An 11770-nucleotide genomic window follows, 5' to 3' on the forward strand; every position below is an offset into this window, starting at 1 on the left:
CCAATTTTTTTTTTTTATTTATTTAGAAATAATAAAATAAGACATAATATATAAAAATCTGTACAATCCACAATTTGTGCAGTACATTAGGAAGACTTCGATACAAAAAGGCTGCAAACAGGAAAATAGTAATGGACAACTGTCAGATGCCTAGATTGTTCACCTTACAATAGCTGCAGGCCAAAAGTCATTACAAAATCAGTATCTCGTTGGCTGTGGGATGGCAACTATGCAGCACCCTTCTACTTTACAACGGTTGTGAGCAGCCATAATTTAAAGACATTACAGTACTTCTCAGTTTTACCTTGTAATCCATTATGAAAAAGAAGACCTAAGAGAACAAATAAAATATCTGGCCCCTTTGTCTTTTCCGAGAAGAGCGAGTGCTAAGCTAACAACGTAGAAGTTTCTCATGGCTGGGAGAGAGTATCATTAAACACAGCTAGTAAGTAATGATTTCTACCCTTGCTACTTAACGAAGGACAGCTCGCACGGAAGAGACAGAGGAAAGAAGCGGTCCATCCCCACCTGCCTCGGAAATGCTTTTTGTCACTGTACGCAGTATTATGTTTTAGACAATGTGTCTCATTCAAGTATTTTCAGGGAAGGGCAGAAATAACATATTCCCCCCCAGACCCTAAGCGAAATACAGTATAAACCTTCTGTGCGAGCCGGTTGAGCCAACTTTATCCTCGATAAAGAGGCCGAACCAACGGCTGTTGGAGTCTGCGGGTAGAGCTCAGTCAGTTTAAAGGGCCCCCAAGTAAGCATCAGCTTGGCCCAGGATCATCGGGAACTGAAGAAACACTGTCAGTCACTGTATAGTCCTTAAAAACAACGACATTTTTTTAAATGACTAACCCAATTTGCTGCTGCAGAAGTGTGCTACAATAGTCTGTCCTATGCCGGGCTTGCCACGGCGTGATGAGAAATACAGAAATGATGGACAAGGGGGAAGGGTACCATGGAGTGTACATTGCAGGTCTCTTTCTAGCAGCTTCCCGGAGCCAGAGGCTGAGTGCAATTCTGCAATGTAAGATTCAATCGGCGAAGACAAAGGGTTATTAAAAAAAAAAAAAAAAAAAAAAAAAAGAATGCGGCAGAGAGTGTAATGGATTACCTCAATGCACACCCTTGACAAGACTAGCACTCGGAAAGCTGTTAACTTTTAAAAATGCCAGTAACTAGAACATGTTTTCAAATTAAAAGTCCATGCTTAAAAATAAATAAAGAGAAGTTCATAGCATTAGGAATCCTATAAGGCTTGCAAGTATTTGCTAAAAATCATGCTAACCGGTAGCATCTAGGTACTAGCTAGCCGAGACTGCCGAGCAGAATTTATACTTTTTGTGGCCTTTTCTTTTTCTTCTTCTCCTTGTCCTCCTTTACAGAATTCTATTTACATTTGGCTTTAAATATGAAAATACTTGATAAACTTTATAAAATGTACATTTTAAAAATATTTCTGAAAAACTGACTTGAAAAACAAAACAAAACAAAACAAAAACCCCAAAACCCAAAACCTCTGCACCAGAAATGTTAAGGGGGAGGGGATTTTTTTTTTCTTTTTTTTAACCTCTGAATTTCTTTTGCTTTAAAGAAACAAGCTGAATCCTGCATTTCCCGTCCCCCATCTCTCATCCCTCCCTCAAATATCTCAAGTATCATTTAGCAGGAACACTGTGCACCTGGGGGATGCCGACCTGGAGAACAGGTCCCCTTCCTCCCAGTCAGCCTTCCTTTTTACATCCCTTCCCCGTTGTGTTTTCGTGCACCCTCTGTTTCACTGAATACTCTTTGGTTTAGTTATTTTCCTTTTACAAGAATATCACAATAGCAGCACTAGCAGCACTCAGTTGTCTTCACTACTGTTGACCCAGAAACTGCAATCAAGTCGCCTTTATATGTTCAGCCTTTCCTCTCTTTTACATCCCCCCACCCCAGTAACAGCCTTAGTACTTGCACTTAATCATCTGCCCTCTCTAGTAGCCAAATCTATGTTTACAATGTCGAATTTCCACAGTTTCGAACCCACCCACTGTAGATACCATCTTATCAGAAAACCATTTCATTGCAGGCATTTCTTTCAGGCAGGGCTGGAAGGGGCCAGAGGCCTTCACAGATATCCGTTTGCAGAAGACGTTAGACCTAGAACAAGCTGTTTTTTAATGGCATACAGTGATCCAATACTGCAAGAGTTGACTAGGATTATCGTGTCCGTCCCCCCCACCACCACCCCTCTCCACCTGGTCCTGGGGAGCGGGCGTGAAGCGCCGGTCTGCCGTCTCCTTGATCTTAGAGGCACAGAGAATTTACAGCCTTCTGGGCGAAGGAGCCAAAATACCGCTAGAGCCAGAACTTCCCTGAAGGTCACCAAATTGCTCCGAGCTCGGTGCCACGTCTCGTCCGCTGACCGCTCGGTTGGCGTTTGCTGGGGAGAGGAGGCAGGAGACGGCCCTCGCTTTGCAGCCTCGTCCCCCCCAAATAATCCCTCTCTAAACGAGGTGGAAACCACGCTTTTTCTGACACCTTTGCCCTGCTGAAGAGAAGCTTTTTTTTTTTTTTTTTTTTACAAAACGCTCCAATCCCTGTGCCCTTCTTTCTCTCTTCCTCCCTGTGACCGTCTCCCTTCCTCTTCAAAAAACCCTCTTCCTGGGGATTTCTCTATCGCTTGGCTCATCTGTCCCTAAACGCCGGCCTCTAGCATCGATCGGCAGCTTTGCGTGTCCCTGGCAGAGTTGAACTGGTAACACAATGGCAGCCAAGGGGCCGGGGTCAGACGCCTGCAGCACACGGAGGATGGCTCAGTTTTCGGGAGGCTGAGGTTCTCGCGCCGGTTTGGGAACGTGCGCGCTAACACTCGACCCTCTGCTGCTGTCCGGCTCGGTGAGCGACCGGCAAGGACAGAGGTTTGCTCGCTTGTTTTCCCCCGACTGCGTTTCTCCTTACAGGAAAAGAAGGGAATTTATTTCCCCAGAGAAGAGCAGGGCGAAAGGGGAGGAGTCCTAGCTCACTTTAGATCCGAGTCTTAAGCTTTTAGAATAAGGTGCAAAAGAAAGGTCTTAAAAAGAGAAGGAAAGAAAAAAAAAATCAAAACAAAAAAAAAAGTGTCTGAGGTTTGAAATATTTTTGTTTAAAGCAGCCTGTTCCTTTTTTTTTTTCCTTTTTTTTTTTTTTTTTTAAATAAACTCCGCTGTGCAAAACTGTGCATTTTCTTTGGTATCCATTTAGGTAGTTTTAACTTAGTACTTTTTCTATGTATATATATATATTTTATTTCATTTTTTTCCTTTAGACAGAGAATTAAATTCTCCCCCCAAAAATCATAATTTTGCTGGAGGCTACTGATTGGCCTGATATTACATAATGCCCCTTATGTAATTGGAAAGAGAGAAATTGATTCTAGCTATCAAACTACTGGCCTCAAAAGGAGTTTAGACTTTCTGGCAACATTGGCCTCTCTGAAGTGATCACGAGCTTTTCAACTCAAAAAGTTCAACACTGACTTTTTTTTTTTTTTAAATTACACAAGAGAAAATAAAAACTACACTGCAACAAAAATAACCATTTGTGTTCATGTAGTTAGCAGCAGCTTTTTAAAAAATAATTATAATAATAATAATAAGGCAGATTCTTGCCTTTGTTATGCCATTAAAAACATTCTTGTTCCCTAGAGAGAAGCATTCTGGAAAAAGTTGAAAAAAAATAATAATAACCCAACCAAAGCTTGCCTGCAAGTTCAAGTTTTGTAAAAAAATATATACATAATTTATTCTACAACATATGTGCCTTCTGTTCATACTTAGACATGTTTAGTGCTTTGTGTTTAGAGTTCATTTTCTGTCATCCCTCCTCTGAGGACAGCCCTAAAACCAGCCCGGGTTTCTCAGGTCTGCTTGCCTTCACACCACTCTTCAACAGTACCGTTGTCTGAAAACTGTTCTGGGCCAACTTCTCAGGTCAACGTGCCTTTGACCGATAGATGTATTTTATTTTTTATGGTTTTTTTCCTTTCAACCAAAAGAGAGAGGAAGAGTTTGTTAGTCATATTTCCGACTCCCGCCGTAGCGGCCGTGGCTCTAGAGGCACCCCGGCTTGGTTGTGGTGGTCCATGTCCGGGTGGGTGTCTGTGCTCATGCTCTCAGGCACCCCAGTGTCAATCTCATCCTCCTCTTTGCTGGTGAGGGCTACTTCGTTCTCGTAGCAAAAGGAGTTTGCGTTCGAGAGAATGTATTTCTTTTCTGCTAAGTCTCTGGCACTGCAGATGGGTGTGTTGGGCACTTCGTATGTTTTGTGGAACCTCGAGTAGTCCACTTTGTAGTAGTTTTTCTCTTCAAAGAGTACGGGCTCGTAGCGGTGGCCCCAGAGGATTTCGTTTGCCAGATATGAGCTACGGCACTGGGTAGTCATGGCGGTAGCTTCCACCATGCCCTCTAATATTACTACAATTTCAAAGTCAGCATTGTCCATGTCTTGTTTGCTCAAGTCATACAAAGGACTGTCTTCATCTATTTCATGTACTATCGTAATGGGGGAGACCAGAAATATGCGGTCTATTCCGCTGTCAAACCCTACGTTGATGTCTATTTGATCCAAGGGGATGTACTCCCCTTCCGACGTGATCCTGGATTTGAGGAGCTGCGCTCGCACGTGTGCCTCGACCAAGTGGCTTTTCCTCAGGTTTCCGACGCGCCACATCAGGCACAGTTTTCCATCTCTCATGGCCACTACGGCATTGTGGCTGAAGACTAGAGTTTCATTTCTCTTTTTTGGCTTGGCCATCTTTGCCATGACGGCACCAATGATGAAGGCATCAATGATGCAGCCTACTATAGACTGGAAAACCACCATGAAAACTGCGATGGGGCACTCGTCTGTGACACACCTGAAGCCATAGCCGATCGTGGTCTGGGTCTCAATGGAGAACAGAAAGGCTGCGGTGAAGCTGCTCACTTGAGAGACGCAAGGTTTGCTATTTTCTTGATTCTCCAGATCCCCATGCAACAGTGCAATCAACCAAAACACACAGCCAAAAAAAAGCCAGGAGAGGATGAAAGTCAGGCAGAAGATAACTAGCATCCACCTCCAGCGGATGTCCACGCAAGTGGTGAAGATGTCTGCCAGGTATCGCTGTCCCTTCTCGCCCACGTTAATAAACTGGACGTTGCAGTGGCCATCTTTTTTGACAAAGCGGCTCCTGCATTGCTGTCTGGTATGTACCTTACTCTTTCCATTCCCAAAGCCGTTGGCAACGGCCATGGTTGCCAGCTTCATGCCGTCCTCTTCCGAAGACACGATGCTGTAGCGGTTGGTTCGCACGCTGCCCATCACTACTGCTGTGGACTGAGGTGCTTCTGCTTTAGAAAACAGTCTAAGTTTCTGCAAAACCCTTTGGAGAAACAGTTTTGAAAGTTCTAGAGGAACACACACACACAGAAAAACTGGGGAGAGGCTGGAGTCCCCAAAAGCCCTTGGATCAACCAAGGACAGTCTTCTGGCATGCAGAGTTAGCTTAACAAGTAACCGTCATAGAGAGGGCATGGTCTGCAAGAGAAAGAGAAATGTCGTATTAGATCTTGGAGGAAAAGGATAAGGGATCAAACCTGAAAGAATCAAGTCAAATGTCTCCTGTGGACCTGCAGGAGCTTTCCTTATTCTTAATGACAGCATTTTCTGGAATGCATAACGTGCGCAGTTGTATATTGACAGACGTGACATCATTACTACAAAGAAGGCATCACTCTTCCCGAGGGAAGGCACTGAAGTGATCATGTCACACAAGTCTCTGAGCAATATTCACCTTAAAGCTGGACATGCAAAGAATCTATCTACTATTTACAACTGTGCTTTCTGTTTATTTTGAAACAAACAATTAGCATTAACATCCATCTGTTCGAACATAAATACTGAAGCAGTTTTTAGTGACATACAATGTGTGTGTCTCCTGGACTGTTTTACCTATGACAAACAAAGGAGCGTGCAAAAGGGAAGATGACGTGTACTGAGAAAAGCAATAAACTTGGAAAATGCAAATGTCCATGATTTCCATGAAATTACATTGCATATAACTTTTTTTTTTTTTTTAAACTAAGGTAGAAAAAGGAGTTGTGTATGCTTTGCAAGTGGCAGGAATAAGGGCTGCCTTAGTTCCTCTTTAACTCTATAAACCCATTGGGATCTGTGTATTTTTTATGCTCCCATTAGGCTTAAGTTGTATGAAGCAAACTAAACCTTGTAATGACCCTCGTCTCCTCCTGCTAAAGCAACTAGCAAAAGGCTACAACAGAGTAGGACCAGCCGAGTGTCTTTGTAACACCTTTGGTGGCAAGTACCAGCACCTTCCCCTCGGGAGCCCGAGGCAGCCAGTTCCATCTCCAACGGGGAACGGCTCGGGGCGTCCCGTGGGTCTTAAATGTCAGCAATTAAGACTCAGCAGAGAGGCTACAAAACCTTCTTCCTCAGGGTAGAAGCCACCAAACTTGTTTCAGGGAGGTCTGGCTTAGACCCAGGTTTGGCTTTTAACAAGTGCGTCATCCATTAAGTCATGTACTGTATATCAGGAAATGTAATTGAAATACTGCAGAGGAGAAGAGATGCATTAATGCAACTGCTCCATCCACGCATGCACCCCACGGAGGAAATAAACCTAAAACCGAGTGATGAGGAATGTCTGCTGTCCATTTGCCATAGGAGAGGAGACTTTGGTGCCATTTACAGTAGCGGGGGGTTAAATCGCGATGCTCTTTGTAAATCGATATTATCAAAACTCATCTGAGTGTCCAAAACCCAACAAAACTGCAACTGCCAAGGAGCACAACCTCTGCCCACGAACTGGTTTCAGTGCTCTGTGGCTCTTCCTCTGATTTGTATCTGACAACAGCTGTAGATAAGAGTTTCTCTCCTTTCTCCAAAACAGCCCCTAAAGCCCTGCAGAGGTGCTCCAAAAAACTTGAGGGATTTCAAACAGTTTCTCAGCCCTCCCACATCCTTCAACCACATTACAAGGGCTTTAGGTCAGCAAACACTTGTTAGGAAAAGAGCAGGTGACAAACAGAAAACATCGTGCTCGCAGTTCCATGCGGGATGGTTTTCCCTCTAGAATCTCTTTAGGGTTTACTTTTACCTTCTCTTTTTTTCTCACTTCTGTTTGTTGTGCAAGAATGCGTCCCAACGCCTACTTGCTGAGATTAGTCATCTGTGACTTCAGCGGCGTACAAGACATTTTGGCAGCTTTTGATAGGTTCGGTAATGCCCGGTTTTGAGTGCGGCTCTCAGCAATGTAGGCTCACAGTACAGCTGCCCTCTTTCTTATCTGACTATCTTGCCTACACTGTGTAAGGATTCACTTTTCCCCCCCTCACACCTTTTTGATCATGGGGTTTCTCATTCCCGTCAGGATATCGTTCTCAAAAATACAAAGGAATTCTTTTAATGCTCACTTAAATTATTTTTCTTGGCTGAAAAAGACTTTTATTAGAAACCTGAACACAGGGGGGAAGTGAAATTACTGTTAATACATTCCACGCAAAAAAACTTCTTGAAAAACCATTGCATTGGTCTGCAAATTGATCACTTTTATAAACCACATCCTATAATCACAGTCATGTTCGATTTCCACATTCAAAGTCTTGTTTTGTTCTAAGCTGATGGAAACACACAGCCTAGGAAACAGTTTATTTTGAAGTCTTTTTTTTTTTTTTCCCCCTGCATTGTCTCCTGGATTTTAGAGGAAAACTTGCAGTGGAGGGAAAGATAAGCTGTAAAGTCTCAAGTGTCTGAATATGCAGCTCCCCCCACAAAAGTCTTGACCCGAGGGCATTTGTTTGAATTCCACAAATCACTGAAATCATAATGCCAGCTTCCTGCGGCGAGCGGGCTGCATTTGGAAGTTTGGGACCCGAATTAGGTATCGTACATTGTCATACTCCTACTCCGAATGGCTGAGCACCTTCTACCTACTGTTCCTCGCACCGCATTTCTCCTTCCTAGCTGCACACTGTCGGTGCTCTGCCCTTGGGAGCAGAACTGCCCCGATTTGGCTCTAATGATCCTTAAACTCAGGGGTATGCCTGGGAGCACCTTTACACGCTACCTGAAGTTTATACAACAAAGCTCTGGCATGCTCCACCGCAGCACAGACGTCTTCTTTCTTTTACAGCACAACTTGCCTCTCTTCCTTGCAAGCGCTTGGGAGGATGCCGGGATGGGAGCACCACCAGCACCGTGCGCAGGGACCAGCCGGTGCAACGCAGCATCCACTGGCTGCCTGATCACACACCTGACTGGCATTCATCCTGACTTTCCCAACCAGTTTCTATAGAGGTTCCCCCCCGCCCCAAATCCCAGAAACAATCAAACTAGCGTGAAAATCAAACGGTACTTCTTATTTGGCTAATCCACCTGCTGCTCAAAGGCAAACCAAGTTTGCCACCCTCCCCTTAGCAGTTGTTGGTGGCACTGAAGATGCCAAACTAGTGTGGGACCAGCCCTGCAATCCTCACCAGACAAAAGAAGCCAGCCCAGAACCCACCAACCAACCCAAATCTTTATACAATTGGGCCCAAAGCACTGCAGCCAGGCACACACACACACGCACACACACGCAGCTGTAAATTCAGTCATCACTAGGTGTGATATTAATTCAGGCTACCTTTCCTGCTGGAATTGAATACAAGACTAGAGCAATGCAGCTTGTAATTACCAGCCCTGGCACCGACGCAGCATTACGAGGAAGGGATGAGATGGGATGGGAGAGTCCTGGGCTTGCTCTGCTGTGAGGGGATGCTTGGAGGAGCAGAGAAAAACGGGGCTGTGCTGCATATCTGCAGCATTTCTGAACCATCGTTATTGGAAATGCCGCGATGAGGAGCCCGAACCCTCACTTTCCCCTGAGCAAGCATCCCCCTCGAGACCTCCCCCCCCAGCAAAGATGCTCACGTCGCATGTCTAAACTCCCCAACGAACAGCTCGGAGCGAATTTGTGCGGAAGGTTTAACACCGAGCAAAAACTCTGAAGTGCCAAAAGAGCGGGGTGGGGGGGTGGGGGGGAGAAGAGGAGCACTAACGAGCGCTTGGAGCAGTTATTCCCAGGCTGACGCCACACAGCCCTGCAGAATGAGCCGGGCACATGTTGCTAAGAGAGAACCAGCACTACCTTAGCCAAACGCCTTTCCCTGCTGCTCTTAGTAAACAGAACAAAGGAGTTACTCGCCCCAGCGAAGCCTGTTCCCACAGTCCCTGCTCCATCGCTGCCGGGTACGGCCACCCCTGTAACCTTTCTCCAGACCCCCGCGTTACTTATAAGTCATTCCCCAGGGCTTCTCCGCTGGTTTGAGTAGGAGTCAAGTTACACAAAGTGGTGAGCTGTCTTCAGGAGAAGGATCTGTCCTTCGCCATCAGGCAGTGGGGGGGGGGAAATAAGGAAGAAAGAAAAAAAAAAAAAGAGCAGATGATGTAGGGAAATGGGTGCAAAGAAATAGGAGAAAGGAGAGGACAAGTGGCTTTTTGCATCTGCTGTCCTGCGAAGGAGAGGGGTTCAGGATATTTCTAGCTGATGACAAAATAACTACAAGTGAAATAGTCATCACCAGGGGGTGTACTTGATGCACCGGCTGGGAGGATGGAAAAGCAAACAAGTGTAAAGGTAAGGCTGAACCAGAAACAAGTGCCGGCTGCCTGCGGGGTGGAAAGGTGGCAGCAGGCTGGGAGAGGACCGAGATGGGGGTCCTGGCTCAGCCCGGGCCACCGGCATGGCCCCGGCCCAGGCACCTGCGGGTCCCCGCCTGCCCCAACCCCAGGAAGATGACAAAGCAGCCACCGAAGCCCTGCAAATAAATCTGCCATCTCTTATCAGTATTTTTTCCTTTAACTGTCATGAACTAAGTTGAAACAATACAGCCTCTTCGCAGGCTCCCCAGCTGCAACGGCTTTTTTTTTTTTTTTTTTTCTTTCTTCCTAGTTTTTTTGGCCAGGCTGATTAAAAATAAAGACTCTCCCCCGTTTTGCATACTGCCAATGAATGAAGTTACAGGTTCGTTTCACACCCCTCTCAAACATTTTGGACACTCCTTTCGCAAACACGCATCTGATCTCTAAGACTTGATACTTTTGACCTCTCCCTTGTAGAGGAAACGCCAGGCGAGAAGAATGGAAAGGGATGGAGCGGTGCTACTTCTGCGACACGGAGTTGTCATGCAAACTTCCAGCCCTTCCCCAGAATAAAATATCGCGGGGCGGAGGGGAGGGAAGGGGGGGGGAGCAGCTGGTGCATGGAAAGTTATGAACATAAACAGATGCTGCAAGCAGATGCTCGAGTGTTCCCAGCATACCTATCTAATTATTTTAGGCACTGAGAATAGCTCGTGGACGGTGCATGAGAATGCAGGAGTTCCCCCTCCAACCGGCTATGCCCAAGCGTTTGCAAGACATCGACCGACAAGGAAAGCTTTCTCTCGGCACCCGGACGGCTACCCTACCCCTGAAAACCAGGCTGGCTATTCGGGAGGCGACCGGGTGGGCTCCTTAAATAAATCTAAAAAGAAGGCGCTCCTTACCTGCCTTAAAGGAGGTGCTTAGAGAGTTAAAAGGCTGTAAGATCCAGCGGCTGGAGAGGAGAGGAGGCTGGGGGGGGGGGGGGACGACAAACACGGGATGGATGAGGAATGAAAAGGGGGGAGAAAAAAAAAAATAAAACCCCACGCAGCAAGGCAATCCCCGGGGGTTGCCCGCCGGCCTCCGCCGCCCCGCTCGCAACTGAGCCACTCAATGAGCCGCGGCCCCTTTTTTTGCTGGGGCGGCCATGGGATGTTTAATAGCGGCCCCGGCGGCCCCGCCCACCCAGCTGGGTCCCCACCAATAGGAACCCGGCGGGGGGGCGGGGCCGAGCCCAACCCGCGCCCGGGGGGTCGGGGGAGAAGCTTTGAGGAGAGATGGCGGGGCCCTGGGGGGGGGCTGAGGAGAAGGGGGGGATAAAGGGGGTGTTGGGGCTCGGGGGGGGGGTCTATGGGGTGGAGGGTCCTTGGGGAGGATGGGGGGGACCCCTCGGTGCTGGGGGGGTGGTGGTTGGGGGGGTGGGGGGGGGGAGAAGGGCCGCCGGTGCTCCCCACGCCTCAGGCCGGTGCCCTCCGGTTGCACCCTCCGGGTATCGATTCGACACCCGCCGCGGCGAGGAAGGATTTTGCATGACTTTGCCTGGAACTCGGGAGAAAGGTCCCGGGTGGGATCTCCCCACGGGGCTAACGCGCGAGGCCCCGCGGGGTGAGGAGAGACCCCCGGGGGGAGAGAGAAGGGGGTTTGTTCTTTTTGTTGCTTTCTCGGTTTGGGTGAAGAGGAGCGCTAAAGGTGCAGGGCGTCTCGTCACGAAAACGCCTGAGCCTCACACGCACGAGAAGCGAGCCGAGCGTACCGCAGCGCGGCTGCTGAACTTAACATCCCTCTCTTTCACCGAAATCGAACGTCCCTTCCGAAACGAGAGCTGTGATCCCTGAGCTGAGATCTTGTGGAGCGGGGCTGGAAGCAAGAGAAGCATTTGCCTGGCTGCAGCACGCAGGATCCCTTTCTTTGTTCCGTAGATCACCTGTGGCAGCTCGATCAGCCGGCTGGCTGGCCGTGGCTGGAATACGCAGAAATCAAAATGATTTTTAATAGCTTGTCCTCCCTACGGTGGACGTGGCCTAAGACAAAGAAAACAAGGATGAAATGGCTGGCTGGGAGCCTTGCAGGAACAAAAACAGCCTTGTAAGCACAGCCTGAAGTTTGCCAAACTCCAGCT

General features: G+C 47.4%; 1 protein-coding gene across 1 annotated transcript; it reads right to left on the reverse strand.

Moving 5' to 3' along the window:
• KCNJ2 (potassium inwardly rectifying channel subfamily J member 2) lies at positions 1-10800 on the reverse strand. The gene is made up of 2 exons (XM_075044214.1): positions 10554-10800; positions 1-5544 (listed from the first exon to the last, which is right to left on the reverse strand). The coding sequence occupies exon 2, from the start codon at positions 5326-5328 to the stop codon at positions 4045-4047; it is 1284 nt and encodes a 427-aa protein (XP_074900315.1). The 5' UTR covers positions 5329-5544; positions 10554-10800; the 3' UTR covers positions 1-4044.
• Positions 10801-11770: the final 970 nt, after the last annotated feature.

Source organism: Buteo buteo, chromosome 13 (genome assembly GCF_964188355.1).
Source record: "Buteo buteo chromosome 13, bButBut1.hap1.1, whole genome shotgun sequence".
NCBI lineage: Eukaryota > Metazoa > Chordata > Aves > Accipitriformes > Accipitridae > Buteo > Buteo buteo.